Source organism: Pezoporus occidentalis, unplaced genomic scaffold (assembly GCF_034315485.1).
Source record: "Pezoporus occidentalis ecotype Australia unplaced genomic scaffold, CSIRO_AGI_Poc_V1 ctg160, whole genome shotgun sequence".
NCBI classification, from domain to species: Eukaryota; Metazoa; Chordata; class Aves; order Psittaciformes; family Psittacidae; genus Pezoporus; species Pezoporus occidentalis.
In genome coordinates, this window is record NW_026913426.1 from 880,316 (window position 1) to 906,634 (window position 26,319).

The following is a 26,319-nucleotide window of genomic DNA, read 5'->3' on the forward strand; positions in this document are numbered from 1 at the left end:
AGATTTAATAACACAATCATGCCACCCACAGATACTCCAAACACATCTTTCCCAAAACCATGCCTATTATGTAACTGTGCATGATATTTTTGTGCGCTGTTTTGAAAGTTCAAAGCAATAACTAACCTCCACCACTAAAAATTGCTATCTGTATTGTAAATAACCTCTGAAATTCATTTTTACATGACTGTGCTTCAAACAGCTCAGCATAATAAAGCTAAGCTTGGTTTGGGGAGTTGTCTTCTAACTCTGTATTTTAACATTAACCCTTCTGCATCTGGATAATGCTTTTATAACATCCCTGTTTCCTCTCCTCAAACGCATGAATGTGATACTATCAACAGGCTCAATTTTTACACCTCTCCTGAGAATAGAACATGGATTCCCAAGTTCTTCTCACACAGCAAACCCTATGGGGAACACCATAACTTGTATCCAAAGCACAAGTTTCCCAGTGGCGTTCACCCTACTCATTCCTTTTGAAATGAACATTAGAGATTCAGTCACGTATTTCCAGCCCCACTCAAAGAGCAGACATCAGCAGGAATGAGTAACAACCCTAGTGTGGTTAATGGCATCATTCTGACAGAACTTCGGAGGAAGAAAAGCAGTGTCTAGCCTAGCCAAACAAACAGAAACAACACTACAGCCAAGCAAGATCAGTCAGTTCAAACAACAAATGTCCTACACCATTCCAAAAGTGACTGTTTTAAGACACAGCCAGTGTACGGTTACCTCAAAACCATTAGCACAAACAGCTATCATCAAAAGCATCACTTCAATAAAATACCTACAGCACTCAGCTACAGCTTAGTGCAGATTCAGAAGGATGCTTAAAAACCCACTTCTCCCAACGACCTCACTGTGCAGACAGTGAGAAAAGCACAACAAATTCTAGCTCCCACAGTGACAGAGGAGCAGATACAAGGCAGCTACCATGGCTGGTCCACAGCATTCGGGAATCCCATCCTGCTGATAGGGAGCTGAGTTCAGAGCAGTGACGGAACATTGCTTGGGAACAGAAGCACAGTGCCTGTCCCCAACCCCTCAAAATTATCCCAGGATAAAACGCAAACCTCACTCACAAAAATACAGATTATCTTATATTAAGTGAGAAGATATATAAACAAGAAGAATAATTTTATATGCCGCCAAAACCACTATGCTTTTCATTTGTGGCATTCTCCATTTATTATGTCCACAAAGATTTGCTACTTTCTTGGTTTACTGAACCACTAAATATTTCCCAACAAATTAAACTCTCGTGCCACATTAGCCAATAAGCAAGATTCTCAGAAGCAGCTTGTGTGGCGCTACCTATTTCCCTCTTGCCATGGGGTCTGAAGGGCTCTGTAAGATCTCCTCTGCATATTTAAGCTGTGTTAATTTTAGTGTTTTGATGAACACTGTAGTTTTGATATACAGAACCATGAGAAAACAACCCCAACCCTGTGAAATTCACAGACTGAGAGATCATTTCTAAATAACACTTACCCTATCTACCATAAAACCAGCTCAGATGAATGCACACACTGCTGACATTTCTGTCCTTCACTTCCTGCCACTTCAAAATTCAAACTTCATACCAAACATGTCTACTATTCTTTTTCTTCCGATGTTTAGTCATTACAGCCCTGAGAATCATCAGCCTTCCTACTGCTTACAGAGAACATCATGAAATTTATTTCCCCAAACCACATATACACCAAAGATTTAAAACATCCACCTCAGACACATCATTCTTCATGCAAGTGGTACTTCCTAACAGAAACAAATCGCACAACAGTTTACAGTAACATCTCCAAAACATCTCTTCACATAAAATCACTTACAAAAACTCTTGCTACCAACTCAGCAGCACTGTGTATCTACTGCTTCTTGGAAAAGCAGCACAGTTCAGTGTTGTTAATTCTCAATTACCTTCTTGCTCAAGTACAAGTCTCCTAACAGCTGACAAAGACTCCGTGCCACTTAGAAAATCTGATAGCTTGCATTCATTCAGAAGCAGGTTGGGGCCATAGTAACCACTCAAACTTTTTATATCATAAAATGGAACCCTTCAGTGTAGTAAAATTACGTTTAAGAAGGAAAAAGACTGAAATCTATGATTTCTTATCTGGCTTTCCTGTAATAAGAATGTAATTTGATAATTTGAAGGACTCTGAGAAAAGACTGTGTAAATAACCAGTGCACTTCTATTAAATTTATGACAATGAATTTGCATAGAAAATTGTGGAGAAATATTTGGATATTATGTTATAGCCACATTAAGTACCCCTTAACTTCATCTAGCAGTGCGATAGAAATGCAACAGAGAAACAAATTCTCACCCATGGGTAATTACAATCTCCCTGCTTAAATTCCTAATCACTTCTTTTCCTACAGTAATATTCACTTTTCTGTTTTTCTCAGACATGAGTGACTGCTTCTGGTTGCAGCCTCATGTTGTAAACATCTGTGTGAAGAGAAGATGAAAGCTCAGTAAGCAAGACTCGCTTTGAATAAGGAACTTGAGTTACATATCAATACCACCATCATAAAATCATCAGAAGCTGGGCTGTTTCGGTGGAGGGATCTGACCTTGCAGACTCCTCATTTCACTATCTATAAAGTTTATTTTCTTCCTCTCCTCCCCACCCCCAAATAAATACCAGGAGAAAACAAGTGTTACTTTCACAGTCAAAATCTCCAGACCAAGCATTCCTTCAGGGCTTTTACTCCTTAATGCTCAGTTCAAACTTTTGTACAAACTCTCTTTATCAATATTCTCTTTTCTTCCTTGCTGAAACAAGAGTGACCATCACAGAAGTCTACCAAAGGGAGTAAGAAATCAAACATATAGAGCACGATGTCTCTAAATATGTCATTGATATACATAAATGCAAGTGCTGACTGCTGCCGAAGGCCACAGAAGAAATATTAAGCCAAACAAGATCAGAAAAAGGAAGGCCTTCTTTGTTCTGATTATCTAACCCATCAGACTTTTATTTAAAGGGGAAAAACACCACATAGGGTCTTGCCTTAGCATCTCAAGAAAAGCAGTGAGAAATTATTAAACAGCTACAACACACAAGCAGGAGGGAAGATGGGGAACACAAAATTTGCTGGTTTCTCCCTGAGGATAAGCCACCAGCACCCTTGAACCAAGACGAATACGAGGGATCTGCTTCCAGGAAGAAGCCTTTAACAATGCCAGGAAAAACACAGGGATGGGATTCGCATTCACAAGGACTCTTGGCCTACTGATCCCACAGGCAGGGGGAACGCCAGCTGTCCACCTACTCCATCTCTAAGCTAGAGCAGAATGACACCATCCTTCCCTCTTGTCCTCCCTGCCAGTTCCCACAGCTTTCCCTGGTTATTCAGGCTGTGCACGGGGGACAGGATTTAAATTACTACAAAACACTTTCCTAATTTAAATTTCACTCCTGTTACCAGACCTATTGGATACCACTGACCTCAGGAGGGAACGTCAGTGAGGTGAAAGATTCAAGGGCTTTGAACTAATAATCTGAATTGCTCCAGCAATTGCTTCTGTCATTGCTAAAATGAAAACACCTAGAATAAAGTGCAGGAGCAAATGTAAGGTGGTAGTAAACAACGAAGAAAAAGAAAAGAACCACCACACTGAGAGAATACCCAGCTATAATTGCAAAGGGGATTTTAGTAAGAAAAATAATTGCCGACAATGGAGAAAATATTTCATCACAATACTAAATTAACAAAGTTGGAAAACATTACTAGTAATATTGCCTGGCTGCTACACAGCCTCTTTCATCCACAGGCGTCAAGACTCCTGACAGGTTGGTAAGATTCACTATTCCTATTTTAAATTCCTTCAAAAGAAAGCATAAACAGGTGAAGTGATTTGCATCAGGCTGTCCGGATCGCTCAAGCACTAGGCCTGAATCCTACCCAGGTGGAAATATCACCTCTTCAAAGTTTCTACACACTGCCACTTGTGTTTGTTGAGATGGGAATTTCTCTGTGAATAGAGCCTTCAATGAGAAGTTCTCTCCACACTGCAGCCCTTCTCCTGCAACCAGATCTACTCATACAGAGCCCAAAGCTCAGGAACCACTTCTCTGAAACCAGTGAGATTTCACAAAGGGAAAGGCTCCTCCATGACAGATCAAGCAGAACTGGGACCGATTACAGATTAAGATATTGCTTCCTTCCACATCTTTCCTTAATTTTTAGTCTGCTGAGGAGAGGCAAAAAAAGCCCACACCTCCTTCTCCCCAGATAAAACAAAACCAAAAATCCCCCAACATAACCAGCTATGACAACCTTTCAAGTCCTAGAGCTATCACTTCAATAAGCCCCTTTCATTGACAAATTCATCTGGCTCACTCAAAAAGGCACAGCGTGTGTGAACTAAAGGAGGGGAAATACACACACAGTACATTTCATAACTTAAAAAGAACTCACAGAGATGAGGAGTGATAATAGAAATGTGACTTCAGCTAGGAAAAATTAAAGAAAGTAAGTTCCGCTTTCATAACAAATTGCAAAGAGAACTCAATTCTATCAGCAATAACACAGAAAATGGTCCTTCACTTACCAATAAAGAAAAATTGTTCTGCTAATTAAAGTTCAACACAAAAACCAGCATAACTCAGCTTTCACCACTCACAATTTCTGCGCTGTCAAAGCTAAGCCAACCAAAGTCTGATTCATCTAAGAGTGAACCCCTCAGTTTGTATCCCGAGGAGTGGGGGAAATGTGACGGTCACTTGTACACATCCCCCTCATCTCAGTTTCAACTGCATGTTCAAAATCAGCTCCTGGCTGCACAGGACCAGCGAGCTGCCCGATGTCCCCAGACTGTCCCCATCAAACAAGCTTTGCCCCATAAAAATAACAAACCCACCGGCGGTTTCATTCACAAGCTGCTATAACCCAAACGTGCTGAAACAACTGAGTTTAAAACACATTGTTTTAAAACCTGTCTGTTCTACCGATCAGTCTTGGAAAATAATGCGCACTTACCCAGTACCACTTCTTTTAACTCAGAGGTTTTTTCATCTCTACAAAGGATTATGTCTTTTTAAAATATAAATAAAGGGGGAGGGAACTATGCTATCCTTCCCCTTGTTTCAATTATATTATTTATTAAGAACAACAACATTAGAAGACCCCAACAATTCAAACCATCCCAACAAAACAATCCATGAAGCACTCAATTTGTCAATGGGGATATTCATTCTCAGGAGATTTGTGTGTCTTACAACTGAATTCCTTTATTTCTTCAACGAAAAGTGAAATATACTCTGTTACTTTAAAACTCCATCTCAAGCTCGCTGTATCTCCGATAATGCAAAAATCTGGTTGCCTTGTCACCTCTCACTCGTTTTGTCATTCGCTGGAAAGCAACCTTGCAACTGCCTCCCTGCAGTCAGCTCTTCATTTCCATCAATGATGTGTTTAATCACGTTACTATAATCAAACAACAGTTTGACCAACAATGTACTGAAGCCAAACAACTTCACTCATTCGGAAACTGATATAAAAGGACATGACCCACCCTAGGAGGAGTAACATATATCCTTTCCCTACTTGCAGATTTGCCCTATATATACATGTATACAGGCCCTGTTGGGAGGGCTGTATGGCAACCTGCAGTGGGAACTCCCCTATTTTCAGTTTCAGGACAGTTGCATCATGTGGAAGGTGCTCTCGGGCTCTGTGTTAGACCTCCCAACTTGTAGCCAGTCGGCCCTGACAAAGCCTCCTGCAGAAAACAAAAATGAAAGCTCCTCTGCCAAGCCTTCAGTCGCTCCGAGGGTTGATTTTACAGCAGCTGTTAAATTCTCTCAATTTGTTTTTTTTCCATCCTTCAACAAACCCTACCTAAAAACGTTTCCCTACTCGTATTTTATGGTTGTGATTTCCTGGCTGTCGCCAGCCGTTCCCTCCCGCCCCGCCCGGCACAAAAACAAAGCTGACTCCCACCCCCTGCCTCCCGCCACCCTCCTCCCTGACGGAGCACCCCCGGAGCCCGGGCAAGCCGGGCTTCTGAGAGGCATCCCCCGCTCTCCACACCGGCCCCTCCGCCTGCCCCCGCCGCACCGGGCTTAGGGCCGCGCCGACCCGCCCGCCGGCAGCCGCGGGCCCACGGCAGAGCGCGGCAGCCCCCGGCGCTCCGGTAGAGCCCGCCCGTAAACAGCCCCGGAGCGGCTGCCGCTGCAGGCCCCTCCGCAGACACAGGGCCCTCTCCAGCCGGCACCGCTCAGCCCCCGGCCCGGCCGGCACTCCTCGCTCGGCCGCTCGGTCGAGCTGCGGGTCACCGAAGGTCCCCTGAGGCCTCCCCGGAGCCCCCCGCCAGCCGAGCCCGGCCGGTCTCGGCCCCCGCGGGGGGTGAACGGGGAAGTCCTGACTTACCTGTCATTACTTTCTACGCCATCTTGGATCCACTTGTCAACGTCCCCACAAAGCATTGTGGGAAAGCCCTCCCCCGCCCTGCGCCCGGCCTGGCCCGGCCCGGCCCGGCCCGGCGGCCAGCGGGGCAAGGCGGAGAGCGGCGGGGCTCGGCGCTGCGACCGGGACCGGGGACACAGCCGGGGTCGGAACCGGGACCGGGGGCAGGACCCGGACCCGGGGCTCTGTTCGCGGCACGATGGGGCAGGCGGCGGCTGGAGGAGGGCAGCCGCGGACCCCGGCCCACGGGGCTTCCCCTCAGGCAGCGGCGTGAGGAGCCCGTGCCGCGCCGCGGGGGCTGGGAACCGGCAACACCGGGGTGGGTTTTTTATTCGTTGTTTTCTTTCTCTTTATTTTCCTCGCCCCCTCCCCTTCCTTGGGAATCGCGTCGCTGCCTCTGCACGCACGCAGCAGCCCCTCAGCGCGGGGCAGAGCTGCGCACACGCGTAGAGTCCCGCCGGTAAGCTGTGAGACAGGGTCCCGCTGTGCTGAAACGCGTGTTTGTAGCGGGTTTTGTACTGTTCTGATGGGTTTGGGCGTAGTTTGTCTTCGGGGTTTTGGTTGATTGATTGGTTGGTAGTTGGTTGGTTGCTTAGTGTCTGCCCTTACAGACACTCGCAGCCCCCCGGGCCCACAGGCGGAGGCTGCAGCCAGGCGATGGAGCAGTGCCTGTTGTACATGGTGTTCTGCAGACCCACCTGCTCCTGCCCAAGGACTGATGGTAACGTGGGTCTGGCTGCGCAGGAGTTCCAGAAACTGCTTTGCATAACAGTTGTATTTTCACAGGGTAATCTTCCCTGTTAGCTGTGCGCTCCAGGGGTTTGGCAATCGATTGTTCGTACCTACACGGTTGTGCAGACTGGCTTCTCCAAGGCAAGGCTGTTGGGGATGGTGCCTCTCGCTCTGCAGAGGCCATCGCGCTTCAGGGCAAAGCGGGTGAGGAATCTGGGGGGAAACGGCCTACTTCAGGCTCTTAATAAAGGTTATCAACAGACCAGGATTGCGATGTCTTTAAAAACACTTTTCCTTCTACTTTAATTAAAATAATTATAAGATCCAGATCATTTTAGTATTGGATTTTCCTAAATACATTTATATTTAAATTTACATGTTACGCCTCCCAGCTCTTTGAAGAATAACCACCAGCCAAACCTCTGATGCACTGCCACTGCAAGAAGATACTTGTGCCCGAGATTATTTTCAATATTCATCAGTAATGCATTTATAGAGAGCTCCTTGCAAAAAAAAAATGTAAATGCAGAAGGAAATAAATGTAAAGAAATCCTTTGCATTTGCAGCGCAGACTTAAATCAGTCCACTTCTAATTCGACTTTATAAATACAGTTGGGAGTGTAGTTCACTGTTCCACTGCCCTGCCTGAGGCCCTGCTGGATGGGAGTGTGGTTGATCCCCGTCTCAACCCAGGAGACTCCATTGCAGGAGGACAGAAGCGTTTCTGCAGCCATCAGCCTCCCTGCTGGTCCGTGGGAGCCCAAAGGACATGATCCAACATGATCTAGAGCTGCTTCCATGAGCACTGTGCAAGGACCAGGAAGTTACAGTGAATCAGCTAAAGGTGAAACCATGTTTAGGATGTAACTAACTGTGTGTCTCCTTCAGTCCAGGTTGCTGGAGTGGAATTAGTTCTGTGATTTTGGAGGTTGGATGTTTGGTTCCTAGTGAGCTTCTGTATTACTGGTGACATTTTTCTGTTACAAAATGAAATGAAGGTTTTCCTTAATTTTCTTTTTTAAAGCAGTGGAAAATAGGATGAGTTTTATGTGTGCATGTATCTAAAAATACACATACATCCTCTGGAGTTCTGTTTGGGGTGAGGCACAAATTTGCTGGGTTTATTTTTGATGTGAGCTCTCATTAACTTTTAAATCCATTTGTTCTGACAGCATTTCTTTATGCTGCACTAGGAAAAAATGGTGTAGCTGGTGACCAAGTTATACAAGGAAGGATTTGTTCAATGACAGACACCATTTTCATTGCTGCCTGTCTCTGTTGTGTCAAAAAGCCTAGACTGAAAGTACTGAAAGGCAAAGCCTGCTGTCAAAGGAGGGCAGAAACAGCCCAGAAAGGAGCAGGGGAAAGACCACAGCAGCAGGGGAATCCCCCGACTCCAAAAAAGTGCTGTGTATAAAACACAGTATTATGGAGTCTCTGCCCTTCCACCCACTGCTTTTTATGATGTTACTTAAACTAAACCTCTTAGCCTCCATATGAAGTAGGTTTTACTTTATTTTGTAGACTGGTTAACTGTATTGCATAAACCCCAAGTGGACATGCCAGAGGCTAGAGAGCCAGCCACTCTAGCTGGGATTGGCTGGCAAGCACTACTTTGTTCAAGTACTGCTACTGAGCCTGCAAGATGGGAGTAACTGCTTTGTTTGCTTCAAGCTCTTTCATAGTCTTTTTGTACCAGACAGAAAGAGGAAGAATGTTGGTCCAAAACAAATTTGGGCTCCAAGCACTCATTAACTTTGGAAATTCTGCTTAAAGTTCAAATCATACAGCAACTGGCCTAAGCGATGAGATCCCAAAACCAAAGAGCCGTAATGCAATGAAAATTTGGTTTTAGGGATCCTTCTATTAGAACATCACAGAGGGCAGAGTATGCCGCTAGCAATGGGTCATACACCACATAGGAAGAAAAAGACTCCTTGTGGCTTTTATTGACATGTTTCAATATAGTATTAAAGGATAATTTAAGGAAATAAGATTGTAATATTAGCTGCTACTGTGGGGGGAACTCCATGAGATGTCTCTTTCTCTCTCACTGAATTGTATTACCCGGTGGAAACTGTGATTTGGGCTTCCAACTGCAATCAGACACATCATTCACAACTCTACAGGCTGAGATGACAAGCTAGGCCTTCACTCAGCACTGGGCTAGACACAGAAACATGTGTTATGTGCTGACTGCACTTCCAGAACTGTTCAGGCTTTCTAAATTCCTGGAATCCCCGTGTGCTGTCCTCACTAATGGGATTTCATGACAAGAAGAGCTCGCAGCACTAGGCTTCTGACCAAGACCAAATCACATGGAGTCTGGGAGCAGAAGAAAAGCAACAGTATGTTGCAAATATAAGAAATGCCCAAGGCATAATGGGGAAGCATGATAGGAACAAAACAATTAATCTCTGCTCATCATCATGAGACTTGACAGGACTCAGATCCCCAATAGCCAAACAATGATATTTCTAGGGACTCGTTATAATGGCAAGATTAAAACAGAACAACAAAACCAACACACACATACACACACACCCCAGCGACGGCAGCAACACCAAATTCAATCCCACTTCTACATTTTTTAGGATTTCAAAACCTTTCAGATCTGAAAACTGCAATTTCCTGCTGAAAAAAAAACATTTAGAAAGCCCCACCTCCCAGTGACCAAAACTGCAAGGAAGTCCTGTACAGAAGGCACTAACACATCCAGTCTCCCTACCCCTAAGCTGGGATTCTGTAAGTGCCTGTTCACAGGGCTTCTCCCTATTCTGTGAAGCTAGGAGCCATTCCCAGGTCCTTGGAGAATGTAGGCTCCTTGCCAGAAAAACGGGAGTTTGAAAACCTGGGGCCACTTGGGGCTGCTAGGCTCCCTGCCACGAAGCTCAGATCTGAGTAGAGCTCTGCGAGGTGTGGCACAGATCCTGGAAGAGTTGGGAACTCTGAAACCCTCACTTGCTTCGGGGCTAATGGAGAGCTGGTAGCCAAAAAGCCCTAGAGTCTTGGCTCAGGCGTGAGCTGCGCACTTGGGATCACAGCAAGAGCTTAGTTTCTACATTTTCAAAACAAAACTATTACTGCAGACTTACACTGCTGCTTTGTTTCTTTCTCCTCAGCCTTCTGCCTTCCCAGGAAATTGAGAACATAATTTTTCATTCTGTGATAAAGTTCACTCCTGTTTCGGGAACTGGTGTTTCTTGAATTCCAATACAGAAAACTCAGTTTTCAATCAGCTCCGCTCATGATAGCTAACTTCAGAATACAGAAAAAAACATTACAATTGACATGTAAAAGTAGTAAGCTTATAATAGAACACATTGAGCAGGGAATTGCCTCCCTGACCCTGCAGCCTAACATCCCAGCAGGCATCCCGAGCAGTTTTCACCTCTGAGAAACAGAACAACAGGAGGCCTTTCTCAACAGAAGTTCCAGGCTGATTGCGGTACTAGAAGCAATGTTTTTATTGTCTTTGCACACTGGAGTTTATAAGTTTTTGAACTCCTTCAGAAGCAGCAATCATGGGAAATGAACAGAAGTGATGTGACTTACCCTCTGCTGCAAACAAGCCAGTGCCAGACCTGAGGTTAGATAGCAACAGTAATTCTTAGTCTTACTAAACAATAAAGCAAACTGTTTTTCCAAGCAACCATGAATGCCTGATTATTAAGCTGAAGAGTAGCAAGTTGTGATTTTCCAACATGAAAATTCCCCTGGAATTCCTCCAGAGTCCTCTAATGAACAAATGATCTCAGCTTTAATCTTATTTTGCAATTATCCAAGGATAACATTTCTCCAACGTGGACTCTTTTAAACACATACATTTTCTAGAACAAGTAATATTCAAACTAATTCATTCTTCCTTTGATCCACAAAAGGAGAGTGTTGAGACGCAAACAGCAACAAGGGGATATTGGGAGTATATTGAGGAGATAGGAACTACAAAGTTCAGATTAATGCAATGGTTTGATCCCACATTGTCAAGATCAAAGATCTTCAGTCTCAATGCTTTTTTAAGAAGCCAGCATGCCTTTGACCTTTAAATTGCTCCTGGAGGAGTTGTATCTGACATACATCTGCATTCTTGAGATGAACTAGCACCAGAAGTTTACAGCTCATCTTCTTTCCTAGCAAGCTGATTGTGGCAACCTTTTCCACACTAAAGATACACTCCTTTTGCTTGCATTAACAGTAGTCTGCCAGAAAAAGAAAACCAATGAAAAAACCCCAACCCCCAAACTCCATGCTAAATAAATTACTGGATTCTTTTCAACTCCCTTGGGCTTACTGTACAGCTTAATCATTCTACACTGTTTTTAAACTCCTCTTCTAACTTTGTGATGTGTGGGGAGGGAAACCCCAAGGGATTCTTGCTTCTGGCACCAAGTACTAGGTACACACCAGGTCTGTCTCACTCTTGAGGACAGTTAGGTAGGGAGTTTGCCTTGGGCAGTATGTTGTCAAGGCAAGACATCCAAGTCAAACCAAGTGAACTCTGTGAGGACAAAAACCTGTTTCAGATCAGAAGGCAAAAAGGTTCATCACTGTGGATCTTTGGTATGAATACAGGCCCTGAAAGTGAATCTTCATAATCCTTCTAAACTGAATTTTAAGGAGATACCTGGACCGTTGAAAGGTAAGAGTGTTTCCCAGTTCCTCCCAATCCTGACAGCAAAAGGTATTTGTGAGGCGAGAAACCATCTCCGCTCTCCTACAAGCTTGTGCTCTAAATGCAGACAAAGGCAGCAGAAAGGGATATAGCTAGGCCAGAGAGATTCAGATCCACAAGAACCCCAGTAAGTAGGGTCAGGAAACCACTGAACTATTCCACTCTAGGATAAAAAGGGAAAAGAGAGTTGGCTGGGGAAACAGGTCCAGTATCTCTCATCTGGCAGAAGTGTCAGAGCCATAAGCTTAAATACTTGGGGTTGAAGATTCTGGTCCAGACTTGCAACAGAAGAAAAAGGTTTATGATAAGAACAGGGAGATGCAAATTCTCACTTCCCCTGATGATCCACTGCTCCCCTTTCTGATCCCACTAGCCTCTGCTTCCAGATTATTTTCCAGTTGAGAAGATCAAAACTGAAGTTAATGTGCTCATCACCCCAGCAACAGCCAGTTTTGCTCATGCTAAGTCTAACCTTGCACAGACCAGTACATCCCCTTCTTGGACATGGTTGTGACATGATTTTGCACAGCTCATGCAGTTGGGAACATAGTACAGTTTAGGAAGTTAGATGCATCCTAGGCACTGGAAACAGTCTGCTTTCTCCCTTCCCTCACCGATAGTTCAGCTGCTTTTTCTTGTCACTTAAATGCAGTGAGCTGGATTGGTATGGCTTGATAAGGTTACAATCCTCCCAGAAGACATTCCCAAGTTTCCCTTAAACTGTGTCGACATTTCAAATTGAAATCACTGCTTAGAAGCTTCCATCTTTTCCTGTCCCTCCACAAACCTTCCTCACTCAAAATCACTGTCTGAAGTTCCCTGGTTTCCTATGTATTCATATGGTAATTACCTGTGCTAAGAGTGGTGGTGTCAATGAAGTTCAGTGTGCTTTAAAAGAGGATTTGTAAACACCTCAGTACATCATTTACAATTACAGTCTCTGCCTAATTGATTATGAATAGTTATAGCTAGCATCATTACAAACCAGAGCAAACTCAGTAAGTCCCATTGATTCCTACCATACATTCATGCTATGATTTTACTTCCTTAAAAAGCCAGAACACACACAAGGGGAAAAGTCTACAGCTTCTCTCCATTACAAGTAGGTTTAGAGCAAATAATAGAACATTAGCTTCTCCAAATGTAACACATTCAATGATGAGAAGCAGCAGCTCTGAAGTACTACCTTAGCTAACTGCATAATTGCTTTTGTATCCATAATAAACTCTTACCAAAGAAACTGAAAATCAGTGCCTTGCACCAAGCAAAGTTCAGGTAGATTTCTCATTCAGTTTAGAATCAGAAGTCTATCTGTAGTCTCAAATCACAAAAAATAGCACTATTCTTAAGCATGAACATCCAGAATTTTGCTCAAAAAGTATCCTGACATAACATTAAAATATTTTAAGTTACCTCAATGCATGCTATTGCAAAACCCTAGGATTTTATTATATACAGTGTATCTTCTCAATCTCAGCCTCACAAATAGTCCTGTAATGAAATAACCACAGAATTATGTGTTAGAGAGATACAGGTATACATGAAAAAGAAATCACAAGACTGCTATTATACAGGCAATACAGTTTTATTATGCTCTTCCACCAATTGTAGCAAAAACATTAAACAACTGAAAGAATAATCAAGGGAACTTAATTGTCAACAGGAATTTCAGATTTATGTTCTAAATTTTAGACCAGGAAGGCTTGACAAGGAGAAAACAAACCATACACACATTGGAATAATAGTCTCTATTATGAAGATTTTATACCTTCTTCAAAAACACTACTGAAGCACCTTACTGCAGGTTATGTATCATCTCCTCTTTGGCAATGAGATGCGTGGTTTTGTTAACTAGGGCCATGAGTGAGTTGAGCTTGTGAGACCAGTCATTGAGTATATTGTTTGGGTCCTTTGGCCTCTGAAAATTGATAATTCCTGCCAGCCTGTCTACCTTAGCAAAGATGGTTTTATTAACTACCAGGTTAGACAGGAACTCCTCCGATTCCTGTAAAGACAAACAACACTAAGTCAGGAAAAAAGCTTTTTTATCTATAAAACATCAGAATTCCTCCCCAGCATTAAAGCAGAGAACAAGATTTTCTTTACACTCAACAGAAATACAGCTATAGTAATATTGTACTTAAAAGCCCACGCAATTAAAACTACACACGTTGGCACTGCAAGGTAATTACCTTTCATGGAATTAGAAGTTTAATATCCTACACCAACAGACTTTTACACTTTGGAACACCTGGCTACACGGGTATCAGATCAAGCCGTCTGACAAGAGGGGCATAGGAAAATCTGTGAATTACTGACTACTGTCAAACCAGGTTTATTTGTGGAAAAGAGCAGATTTAATTAGAAGGAAGTAAGGCAAAGCTTTTCACTTGCACTTGAAATACCAATATGCCATGATGTATGAACCCCTTTGGAAAGCTCTTGAAAACACAAAGGGGGATGACAGAAAAACTACTCCTGCCCATGTCCCCAAAGTACAACCATCTATGAACAGGGACATTTAAAGGTGAGAAACCAAAACCCTGTTATATCTTCAGTCAGTTTTAATTACCCATTGACAAAAACCTTTTAACACTGAAACACAAGACACAAAGGTCCAGCATTTAGATGAGATGTTGAATATAAGTGAATTTTTAAGAGCAGCTTTTGCCGTATGGGCACGTGCATCATGAAACCACGTTCTGCCTGGATTAAAAAAAAACATCAGTTTTCTAACTCCCCAAAAGGCATGAAAATACACTCAGGTCTTCAGGTTGACTAGCAAAGCAACAAATAACTGGATTAATATTATTACCGACTTTTACACTCCTCATAAAAAGAACCCAGTGAACTGAAGTTCAGTTAATGCTCCCTATCTATTAGTATAGCACACTTCATTCTCCCTGTAAGACCTGAAAAGCACTGGTAACACAAACGAGGGATGAAGGACAGGCTGAGGACAAAGCCAGGAGAGCTGCAAGAATAATACAAAGACAGGCATATAGAGATACAGTAACAGCTACTTATATCCATAGCCACAAGTGTAAACCCTGAGAATTGTGAACCAAGCACTGTACTTCTACAATGCTACATCTTCCTGCATTGTCTGTAAAACAATGCCATGATGATCCATGGCATCACTTACACAGCTTTCCAAGCAAAAAAACAGAACTCAAAGAGAACATGACTTTGCCTATATTTTTGCCACAAACACATGTACACATATGCTTCCAAACCCTTTATGAAAGAAGGATAAGGAAAGTAACACTTACATCAACAGACAGATCCAGGAGCTGTGCCATTCTCTTCATTGTAATTCTGGTGTAATATTTAGCCATTATTCTAATATTCTGGAATAAAAGTTTTCAGAGCAGAGAGTTATGTGCAAAAAATAACTGAAGCAGACTGCAAAAATATAAGAGCCAATGTTAAAAGCAGATTAGGAGCTGTGTAAGGTTCAGAAGGTACATGAGGTAATTATGAACCTGAGTTCCTTTGTTTGTAAAAGGCAGAAAAGTCTCTACGTGACAAATTAGTAGGTAATCTAATCAACTAATTACAAATTCAATACAAAACAAGACTTTCAAGTTTCTGCTCCATTGAAACGTGAATGCTAAATCTCACAATTTGAGTGCAGTATAATCTTTGTGTTCTGGCAACTGTGCCAAATACCTATCAATAATAAAGACAGATGAGCAAATGTTGAAAATGGAACACAATGGACAAGGCAACTATCTGCTGCTTTACTACATGCTGCTTTTGTTTCTCTTTGTAACTGAAATACGGCAAGTGAAAAGCATTTTTAGTTGAGGCGCTGAATACATAGCTAGAGCTTAAAAACTGCCAGACTTACATGTTCCACAACTCTGTTCTTTAAATCTTTCCATCTCTTTTCACCTTCCTCTGTGCAGCCAAAAACATCTGTTGCAGGACTGTCGAGGGATCCTTCTCTCAATTCTTTCCCATATTCTTCAACTAGGGCAGTCCATCGCATCAATTCCATGGTGGTAAATAGTTTTAGGAGGTCTCTAAATGATTTAGTAAAGTTGGCTTACAATCCTGTATTAATAAACCTCATTTCATACTTAAATAGATCAAAGCAGTACTTTAATATGCTTTCATTTTATTTCTATTAGTATTTACTGTTCTTCATGAATGTAATACTTCACGCTATGGGGGCAGCTCAAGTCAGACTGTGTTGCTAATAAAGATCTTTCTCTCATTAAAGGACATTTACTTTAATGTAGAACTTGCACAATCATGAATATTGCATTATTTTTCATACAGCATTAAATTCCCAGATGCTGACAGCAGACTCAGCACGGTTTCCACTTGCACAGCCAGCTTGAGAGAAACATTCTTTGTTTTAACTAAGAACTGTGTTAGAAAGAATACTTACTTATACTTGGGGATTTCTTCTAGCTTTTTGTCACTACTAATTCTGTGCACCAAATCGGACTGTTCGTTGTCATAGGGTGAAAGAATTACATAAAGAACAACGCTCTTCAGTGCCTGTTTAAGAGGAAAGAGTGTGGGTTTTCTCCCATAATTAAACAAAGGAATTGAAAACACTTCCCACAGACCTCAAGAGTTTAACATGTAAAAGGCTTAAGCCCAGTGTATTAAGTTTAGGTGAAACTGATGTTATCTTGCGGTCAATTAGAGCTGTTTTCAACTAATCAATTTGTTAACACAGCCATTAAAATAACCCCAAGAACAACAGACTGATGAGCTACTTCAACTGCTGTAAATTGATCTGGTATAGAAATGGGTATTTGCCACATGAAAATACAGACATTTTGTATGTAATGCTTCTTTACCTGCTGCCACTTCTCGCTTTCAGCCTGGATACAGGGAGTATCATAAATGGCTCTGTAGTGCTTGCAGATAGAGAGGTAGGAGCCTTCATGTTGATCCAGCTGGATCATTAAGTTGTAATATTTCAGCTTTAGTTTCTGAAACAGTGGCAAACAGCAAAATTAATACAGCTCCATGGATTATATTGGATCACAGAAAACAAAGGGATTCAAATACACTTGGACCTGAAGACAGTCATAGCAGATTAAAACTGGGAAGGGCAGAGGGAGAGGAAAATGTCCTCCAGTGACTTACTTCTGTGTTTTCTTCTTGGAAGAATTTTGTGTTAATTTTTTTGCTGATAATTTGAGTCCGAATATAGTCTTTTACAGCTAGACAGAGTCTCATCTGCTCCAAGATAAATTCTACACGTTCTTTCTTTTCCATTGAACCATAGGTTTCCACCTAAAATGAAAATGTAACTACTTAACACTGTCAAAGTCAAATCAAATGAAGTCTTCATTGTGCAAGGAGAGTGGGAGTTTGTCAGGGTGGAGAGAGGGGAACAAAACAGAAAAAGCAAGTGAAAATGGAGAAAAGAATCAGAAGAATCCATTAACACTGAACTCAATGCACCACCTGGAGAACTGAAATCTGTTTTCCAAGTAGGAAATATTCTAAGTAACCCAACTATGAGACTAAGGAAACCAGCTAAAACTGAATTACACTTTGACTAATAACAGTTAATCTCATTCCAGGCATTTCTGCAGATGTACCTGATGAAGTTTTCAAAGGATAATCTAAGAGATGACATGATTTTGAGTGACAAGGCACGTTACCTGCAGTTCCTGCAGAATAGAGGCAGCCTCTTTCACTTCACCATTCTGTTCTTTTATTGTTGCAAGTGTCTTTGTCAGGCGAGCACGTTCAATTTCCACATATATCTGAAAGCAGAAGCCATAGTTTAAACACTGGCATTTTCTAAAGTGTGCAACTCGAAGTCTGTAACCCCACTAAGACATTTATTTGATGTTGTCATACAACCGATTAATTCCTTGTGTTTCTATCCTCTAGACTGACACTATCTACAACACACACAGATAAAATATGATGGATAGCTGATGCACCAGAAGCACTTGGGCCAAATTAATCTAGAATACTTAATACCATTCTTTAAGTAAAGATAAAAGGATGTGCTCTGTGAACAAAGTATTAAATATTTTGACTAAAATACACCAAAACAGATACAAAGTTAAGACTTCCGTGGTTAATGGGCAGTACCGTTTGCGCTGTTTTACTCACTCCTAACCAGCTGTAAATCAACAACACCTGATTACTAACAATTTAGACTTTAAACAAACAAAAGCCATAACATTAACAGAAATTTGCCTTATTCCAGAATTATTTTCTTAAAGCAAAAGGAATATTATGTGCACAATTAGCTTGGTATAATGTTTTGATATCACCTTCTGGTTACCGTAACTGTATGTAACACCTTGCCGAGTGCATTGGAAATTAAACTAAACCTGCCCATTTCTCTTAGAAATTCAAATGCACAACATTTTCCAAGTGAAAAATAAATGCCATTTTAGCACTCTGAAATGTATTATTTTGTTAATAATACATCCAAACATCTGCATCCTGGAAATACAACCAGTGTTTTAGCACATTACTTGACTGTGATTGCTGTCTTTTGGAAAGGAATATACTACTTGGTTTCTTGGGTTAACTTAAATATTACTTTCGCTTTTCTTTGTACAAGATTAAGAAATAACATTAAGAAGCTACGCTTTTAAAGAAGGTGAACATTTTTATTCTACCTTTTAGACACTGTCTTAAAACAAAATCTTACTTTTCCTTCTGTAACCATACGCAACGTGTCAATTAAGCGCAGTTTGACTGGCAAGTCTGTGATTTCTTCAACGTAAGTGCAGCACTGCTGGACCATTTTAGCAACTGCCTAGAACAACAACAGCAGAAAGCATACCGTGGGGTTAGATTTTGCAAAGGTATTCAAACTATAACACTCAGAGGTAAGTACTAAATAGTTTCATATCAAACTAAAGATACTCGTTTCGATAAGAATGTAAGATACATCATTGCTTTGACTCATGAAATTGTGTGCAATGCTGCTAACAACTGATGCTACAAGTCAAACGTGATGCTGTGCTGTCACTTCTTACATCTCAGTTTTTCCAGTGATACTCAGTTCATCCCACATGGTTCTCGCCTTAAAAGTAGCACTCCTGCCAAATCCACACGGCTCTCACATGGACTGACAAAACTTATCTGTTCGCCCTAAGACCTGCATGGTTGAAGGAAAGTGTATCTTCTTTTAAGGGTGTGCACTAGCCCTTCTCTTTAGGACACCTGCAGATTTTTCAGGAAGGAAAGGAAGAGGGGCAATGATTTCTGATTGATGCTTTCCCATCTCTGCATATTCCCAAAGAGGCACCAATAAGCAAGCATCCTTCAGTGGCAAGCACAGGTACTGGTATATGTTCTCCTGTTAACAACGCTGACAAAGGTGTTAGGATTATTATCAAAATACATACTTCTAAAAACCAGAAAGCGGGATGAAACTTCTAGAAACTTCTTCCCCAAAAAGAAAATTCAGCCAATGAATTGGAAGCGGAAATGATTCAAGTCTTCGGCCAGTCTGAGCAAGTTAGAGAACTAAACCGTACTGGACTTTTACACAAACTCCTAACGTTTCTGTACATTAAGTATGTGACCTTTTTCTTCCTAAAGCAATGATGCCATTAAAATTACCTGCTGCTGAGTTCTAATTAAGTCAAACTAAACGCACAGTGCAATAAACTTTGTAACCTCTTAAGCGCAAGTGCATTCAGCTATCCCGATGGCTGATTTCTGAAACAAAACTGAATTCCAGAGTGTGAGTTTCAGAAGCAAGCATGTAAATCATATACCTTATTTGAGCACAGCAAACTGTAGTAATTGTTTAATGGACACCTCATGTAAACCCAAAAAATTAACAATAGGGAATTCAGGCTTTATGCAGAAGAGCGTAAAGATGAATCACCATCTAAAAGCATTGATACGCATGAAAGCAGAAAGCCACAGCTGTGTTGCCAAGAATGACAAGCTGGACCACAGGGTGCTGAGGCACCACATGAAGACAGACGAACTCCAGACATCAGTTTCATTACTGGCTTTCATATGCCTACCAAAATACATCAGAAGCTAAGAAGAATACACTGAGGCAGGCGCTACGAAGTCAGGAAAGTCCCTACACACTAGGGGGAATCAGATCCATAATACATGATCGAAATGTAAAGTTTGTTTCAAAGGATTAAATTCACCTGTTTTAACTGACTTCTTCTCTTTGATAGAAGAATAATGTTTTCATTAAGGGCATCCCAGTCCTTAGCTTCGTAACACATTTTCACTATAGCAACTAAGATACGGGATGTGGAGACCATGTCAGATGCCTGCAAAAAACAAAGAGCGTATTAGTGATGGACTGAACAAGCTGCAGACCTCCATGCCTTGCATTCCAATTCTATGAAGGGAAAAAAACTGGTTATTCCTAGCCTCATTGATTTCCTTTTTAAAGAAAAGAACAGCAGAAGAGAAACACCAGACTGCAATTCCCCACATGACTTGAATGCAGTGGAACAGGAGGGGTGTAGGACACCATATGCTGCTTACCGTTCGTGTTTGTTTTTCCAAGGAGAGAAGGTTTTCAATTACTTCTTGCAATCTTCCTTCCTAATGTGATAGGGAAAGAATTATCACAGTGAGTGAAGAACACATTTCAATTTAAATGGAGAGTAGCTCCAATTCTCATGTAAGTAGAAACCAGACCAGTCTGCACGCTCATTTAAGTTTGGGTTGTACTACAAAGGGGTTTTCCCCTTAACAAAAGAAACACAGTATTAACTTTAAGGTTCTACACACAGATGAAACTGGAAAGATACGAGTTCCATTTCTGCCCAACACATGCCGTAAGTTGCTAGGTCTGTCCCTCAAGACAGACAGGTATCAGGCAGGTTAGATCAGCTCACATTCACCCACCTAGACAGAAGGCTCATTTCTTCCTAGCCAAAACAAAGCTTTCAGTGAGAACAGAGATGCAATTAGATACCTTGGCCAAGAAATTGTTCTACCATTACTTTCATCCACATTCATCATATCTTAATTAGAGGGTATTACAGAAAGTATAAACTACATGTTTTACTGTCTAAGCATGGAACTGGGACTTTCCAACCCTAACTATTCTATGATTCTATATTCTATAATTATAATACTGTTGCTTTTGGGGGCTTGAGAACTGTATTTGCCTATCTTTAGAGAACCTAAAGATGCCACAATGTACTTTTAGTCCTAAATTGTAATTCCTACCAATATCTCGTAAAAAAGAAAGTTAATGTTTTACACCGGATTTAAAATGGCAAAGCTGGACAGGGCTTGGAGCAAGCTGCTCTAGTGGAAGGTGTCCCTGCCACCGGCAGGGGGTTGTAACTGGATGAGCTTTAAGGTCTCTTCCAACCCAAACCAGTCTGGGATTCTATGATCATGGGGGAATTTGGGCAACTGTGGGGCTGCAAAAAAAAATGGTTAGAAACTAGAGAATTAATAACACAAAAAGAGAAAATTAGATTTATTTCTAAAACACACCCACCCCACTGAGACCTTTCAAACCAGATGTACTGTTTTGTCAAGGATGTGCTCTTACTGCACATAGCAATACGTGTTATGCAGCAGTGACCATGGTCGTGGTGTCCATACTCATGCAGAGCTGTGCCCATGAACGCCTGTTCCTACTCTCCATACAACACAGTCTTAAGATAATGTAAGATGTGTTTTGCTCATTTTACGGCTACTGCCTTCAGAATCCTACATGCGCTTTACAGAATAACGTGTCCATCACAACAAGACGTGGATCAGGCAGGGTATTTGTGGCATGGAAAGAATGAGATGACATCCTACCACGACAGAACCTAACAGCAAATCCCCTCTGTCTGTTATGAGGTCTGAGATGAGGCAGACCATTACAAAAAGTCCTTAACACACACCCTATGTGTGATTACTTCTATGAACCCACCAAAAAGCCATCCTGAGGTGGCCTGTGGCTGGGTGCACACACGTTTGCTGAGCAGATGCCAAGCACCCCATCAGCCTGCCATGGCTCTGGCCCTTCATGCCAGCCTTTTGGGGCACGTACACAGCCCAGTCAGCACCAAAGCGCTGCCTGCCCAACCTGACAGGATCGGCTGCACTCTGCTCTCCTCTCGCCTCCCTCCCCACCCTCCCGTGCACTGCCAGGGAAGCAATGGAGCAGCCCCGACTTCTCCCTTTCCCCAAGGCAGGGCCGGGTGTCAAGAAGCTGCCGCACGCATACCCCGGGCCTCCCCGAGCGCGGCCTAGCTCACCCCGCGCCATGACTCAGCCCATCCGCCCCGCCCCGTCCCGCTCACCTGCGCCAGCCGCTCGCACTCGGGCAGCCGCTGGTCCACGGTCGCGCTGTAATCCACCTCCATTTTCACGATGCGGCCATCGGCCCGCTCCGCGCCGCCCTCCGCCATGGCCCCGGCTGCGCCCCGCGGCCCCCGCCGGCGCACACACACACAGCGCACCGGAAGCGGGCAGGACACGCTCGGCAGGCGCTGACGGAGCCACCCCCGGCCGCCTCAGGACCCGGGGCGGGGCGGGGCGTGAGGGGCGGGGACACGCCGAAGGGGCGGAGCCTGGCGCGGCTCTTGGCGCGCCCGGGAGGGAAGGGTCTCCCCGGTACCCGGGGATGGGGCGCCAGGCCCGGGGCACTGGGTCCACAATGGAGCCCTGCGGTATCAGCACTGCCGTGGGGTCTCGGCACAGCCGCTACAGCCACGGTGTTGCTCGTAGCCGGTGTCAGGAGCTCCAGACCTTGATGGGGCTGCGGGGGGGTCATCGGGACGGTGTTCTTGCGCCGTTCCTCTGTATGTTGGGACGGGCACTCCGCGTTCGTGTGGCGGGCAGCCCCACGGTGCGACCTCGGTGGAGGAGGCGGGGTGCAGTAGCTTGTCACCATGAGGATTTAAGTGTGTGTCGTGTTCCAGCCTTGAGCCATTGAATCAACTTGCGTTGCTGGAGAGGTGAGGAGAAGGTAGGAGATGCCATGATTTTGGGGAGCGCAAGCATCCTGATTTCAGACGGTGTTGCACCATTCGTGGCTTTGATAGATGTCGGTACAATACACGTGGCGGCAGATTGTTGTCATCTCCCATCCCAGCAGAGGATTCCATGCACTACAGGAACTGCAATCACTGGAGGAGTTCAGCGCTCATAAGCTCTTCCCTGTGAGGGTGCTGAGGCGCTGGCACAGGGTGCCCAGAGAAGCTGTGGCTGCCCCATCCCTGGCAGTGTTCAAGGCCAGGTTGAACACAGGGGCTTGGAGCAAGCTGCTCGAGGGGAAGGGGTCCCTGGCCGTGGCAGGGGTTGGAGCTGGATGAGCTTTAAGGTCCCTTCCAACACAAACCAGGCTGGGACTGTATGTTTGCAAGAAAGCAACTCCTAAATCCTGATCAATGAATGCCCTTTTCTGTAGGGGTTCTCTCCCGGGGGAAACAGGTTACTATAACATTACACCTTGTGTTGTGTTACTCCAATCTGTGTACGTACCAACATGTTAACATGGCAAAGGCAATTCGAGATAACTGTGCTACATCTTTTGCTTACAGAATGAAGACCGAGTTACTGCATCTGGTGTAAACTCAGAGTAATTCAGCTGAAGGAGTTCAGAGCTAATACTGTATTTTGCAGTTGTGTCTGGTACTTGCTTTCCAGCTAGCACAGCACAGACCATGGATTTGAGTCACCTTCTCTCTGAACTCAGACTTAAGAAGTCTAGTTATCAGAATTTATCCTTCATTCGGAATGATTTTTGGTTATTAATTGACCTAAATACCAAAACTACATGCCTGTCGTGGAGAGTGAGCTCTCTCCTAACGGTGGCCATTCACAGGTTTCTACAGAGCTTTGGCTACTTATTTTGAATGGTAAAATCTCCATATTAGTGTAATTTTACAGTTGATGGATAAGGAGCGATGGCTTTCAGGGAAGCAAAACCTCACATGTAATGTAATTGAGCATGTTCCCATACACAGTCATGTTGGTTCAGGCAGCAAAAGGGTAAGGAGGTGAATGCATAACTGCAACTGTTATATTCCCTCGCCTGCATGGGTGTGCTGGGACATGAGGAGGCAGCTTTTGCCTCCAATGTAGACTTCCTGAATGGCTCAAAACCCCCTCAGTTCTTACTCAAAACTCTCTGTAAAATGCGTCAAGGAATAGTTGCCTTTTGTTGTCTCATTAAGAAGCCACATTTTGCTGACACAAGTCCATGTGGAGTTACTGCTCAGCATGGTTCAATATGGGCTTTTCCCCCCAGGTCAAAATGAATGATGAGTGAAGAATGTCCCATTTTCACAAGTGGCCACAGAGAACACGATGCAGAGGTAAGAGGTTTGTTTCTTACAGTACACGGAAAACAGACACTGAGGTGGGCTCGCTTGGCAGAAATCCTGCCTAGCTGGAGCCAGACGTCTTCCCTGCCAGCATGACCTGAAATGGAAGCATTTGGTGAGCACTGTTTGTAAAGGGTATTGGTGGGGTCCCTGGTTAATTCCCCACGTGCATGTGCAGAGAGCACTAGAATGGGCTGTTCCCCTGGGGGTGAGTGTGGGGAGACTGAAGAGCGTTTCACTGTAGGTAGGGGAAGTGATTTTGGTTTCTGGTTGAAGCAGCTCCGGGATCAGACACTACTTTCTGCAGACATCATGCTTTGATGTTTTAAATAGAGCTATAATGGTCAGTTTATGCTGAAATCAGGTAACAGGAGATAAACTAGTTTAGGTCTTTCTCCTGTTTTTATTGAAATCAGTGTCTCTACCTACAGCTGAGTAGTATCAAGGCCTTATGCAAATAAGTTCCACTTACTTATGCTGCTTTTCAGCAGTAATCCAGATACATTGTCTTCCATGAATGAACCCATTAGCAAATCACTTAAAACTGAAGCAGATGGTTTAGATCTGAATTTGCATTACCTGTAATCTATAGGTAATATCATAGCATCATGGAATGGTTTGGGTTGGAAGGGACCTTAAGGACCATCTAGTTCCAACCCCTCTGCCATGGGCAGGGACAACTTCCCCTAGACCAGGTTGCTCCAAGCTCCATCCAACCTGGCCTAGCACAGTTTATTGCCTTGTTTTGGCTATTTTGCATGGAAGTTTCAGGAACACATAGAACAAACATCATGAATTACAGCCCCAGGTTTGGTATGTAATAGCTGTTGTCAGGTCTGAGATATGAGTGTCATTAAGGACATTGTTCGTACCTCCGCTGAAAATCCAGGCTGTTCCCAGAGCTCCCAGATTTTCCATGTCTTTGTGTAGGTGTTTGCACTTCATGGGAAAGGCAGAGCATGTGAAATATTGTGCCGTTATTGCAGTGGGATGGGAAAGTTCTGTCGTTAGCTCCAGGAGATGGCACTGTGTCCTCTCCGGCCTAAAAACCATATACATGGCTTCGAAATGTACATCCAGGACCAATGGGATTCTGAGGGGGTTTGTGCTCTGTCTTGTTATGAAACACACGTTTCACTGTAGACCTCCATTCATCTTTAGCAGTCCTCAATACGGCCTTTCATCATTCCAGTTTTGTAGCTGGTGTCTGCTTAAATGCAGGTGTGTATTTGCCATTATGCAGTGCCTTGTGCTCTCCCGTTACTGGCACAGTGCTTCTCAGTGATCCGCGCTTTACAGCCGCTTGGGAAGCAGGGACAAGCAGCAATACAAGGTTTTATCATTGACCTGCGGTTGTGCAACGGGGGGATCCCCCCTCGTTCCAGACCCGGGCTCCTGTGCTACCAAGTGGCAACTTCATACGGGGTAAATCCCTCTCGAAACCGCGGCCCCCACGCCCACTGCAACCCGGTGTAACTGAGCATCTGCCTACTCGGGGTCGGGGTGAGCCCTCCTGAAACGGCTCCGTTGTTCAGCGGGGGGGGGGGGGCGGCGCGTTTCCACCCAACTTTGTACGTGGCGTTCGAAAGTAAATAGGAACAAGGCGATAGGAGCACACGGGTTGTGCCTGCGCTGCAGAACCCGCTGGCTGATAACGCAGGGCTGACCGAAAGGGAAATGGGTGAGGCCTTCACATCCTGTGCCCCGGCTCCCCCGCCGCCGGTAACGAGAGGCGGCTGCGGAGTCCCGGGGCCCTGACGGGGCTCTCCCTGCCCCGCGTTGTGAGCGCTTTGCACCGTTCGTTGTCCCCCGCAGGACCAAGCCTTCCCCCCCCTCCCCGCCCCGCATCGAGCCGGCTCCGCGTTGGGATCAGCTGGAGCCGGGGCTTGCCCCGCTCCAGCGCTGCCTCCCCGGGGGCACCGCCGGGCGACACCCGGAGCTCCGCGGCCCGGCCGCGCCGCTCAAACCCGCCCCTCGCTGATGTCACCCGCCCCCCCCGGGGCCGTTGTAGCCGCTCCGAGCCCGCGGCCACCGGATCGCTGCGCTGCCCCCCCCCCCATCACCACCACCTCCGGCCCCCCGGGCACAGCGGGAGCCGCGTTCGAGCAGCGGGGGAAGGAGGCGTTCGAGCCGCCTTTGTCTCGGTAACCGGCGCCCGTCCTTCCTGCCGGCGGCGCCGGGGGGGGAAATCAGTGGTTCCGCGGCCGCCCCAGGCATGCCGCGCCGGGG

At 44.3% G+C, this 26,319-nt stretch overlaps 3 protein-coding genes and 2 long non-coding RNA genes across 12 annotated transcripts in view; 2 read left to right on the top strand and 3 right to left on the bottom strand.

Moving 5' to 3' along the window:
• The window catches only part of HELZ (helicase with zinc finger), an 87,777-nt gene extending 81,257 nt beyond the window's left edge, over nucleotides 1-6,520 (bottom strand). For 3 of the 7 annotated variants that reach the window (XM_062612624.1, XM_062612623.1, XM_062612620.1), the window contains exon 1: nucleotides 6,385-6,520. Coding sequence is in view for 2 of the 7 variants with exons in the window: in XM_062612625.1 (XP_062468609.1) it covers nucleotides 6,385-6,391 (7 nt within the window). In the remaining 5 variants the exon portion in view is untranslated. Of the gene's footprint in view, nucleotides 1-2,330; nucleotides 2,456-6,384 lie in introns of those variants that run through there. The other 4 variants (XM_062612626.1, XM_062612622.1, XM_062612625.1 and 1 more) reach the window with 3 other exon arrangements.
• LOC134160530 (uncharacterized) lies at nucleotides 6,097-8,767 on the top strand. The gene is made up of 3 exons (XR_009963585.1): nucleotides 6,097-7,356; nucleotides 7,719-8,092; nucleotides 8,151-8,767. It is a non-coding gene; the product is annotated as an uncharacterized LOC134160530 (long non-coding RNA).
• Nucleotides 7,431-12,390, bottom strand: LOC134160531 (uncharacterized). The gene is made up of 2 exons (XR_009963586.1): nucleotides 10,248-12,390; nucleotides 7,431-7,957 (listed from the first exon to the last, which is right to left on the bottom strand). It is a non-coding gene; the product is annotated as an uncharacterized LOC134160531 (long non-coding RNA).
• A 1,000-nt stretch (nucleotides 12,391-13,390) lies between these two features.
• PSMD12 (proteasome 26S subunit, non-ATPase 12) lies at nucleotides 13,391-22,212 on the bottom strand. 2 transcript variants are annotated; one of them, XM_062612629.1, is made up of 11 exons: nucleotides 22,063-22,212; nucleotides 20,294-20,353; nucleotides 19,945-20,073; nucleotides 18,474-18,581; nucleotides 17,461-17,565; nucleotides 16,937-17,086; nucleotides 16,645-16,779; nucleotides 16,224-16,336; nucleotides 15,678-15,852; nucleotides 15,097-15,174; nucleotides 13,391-13,829 (listed from the first exon to the last, which is right to left on the bottom strand). In XM_062612629.1, the coding sequence occupies exons 1-11, from the start codon at nucleotides 22,168-22,170 to the stop codon at nucleotides 13,620-13,622; spliced, it is 1,371 nt and encodes a 456-aa protein (XP_062468613.1). In that variant the 5' UTR covers nucleotides 22,171-22,212; the 3' UTR covers nucleotides 13,391-13,619. The 2 variants fall into 2 exon arrangements, with proteins under 2 accessions (XP_062468613.1, XP_062468614.1); XM_062612630.1 differs by lacking the exon at nucleotides 13,391-13,829 and having other exon boundaries at nucleotides 15,105-15,229.
• Nucleotides 22,213-24,008: 1,796 nt separating this feature from the next.
• The window catches only part of PITPNC1 (phosphatidylinositol transfer protein cytoplasmic 1), a 79,769-nt gene continuing 77,458 nt past the window's right edge, over nucleotides 24,009-26,319 (top strand). Inside the window, exon 1 of the mRNA XM_062612597.1 lies at nucleotides 24,009-24,081. Coding sequence (XP_062468581.1) covers nucleotides 24,025-24,081 — 57 coding nt within the window. The 5' untranslated portion in view covers nucleotides 24,009-24,024. The remainder of the gene's footprint in view (nucleotides 24,082-26,319) is intronic.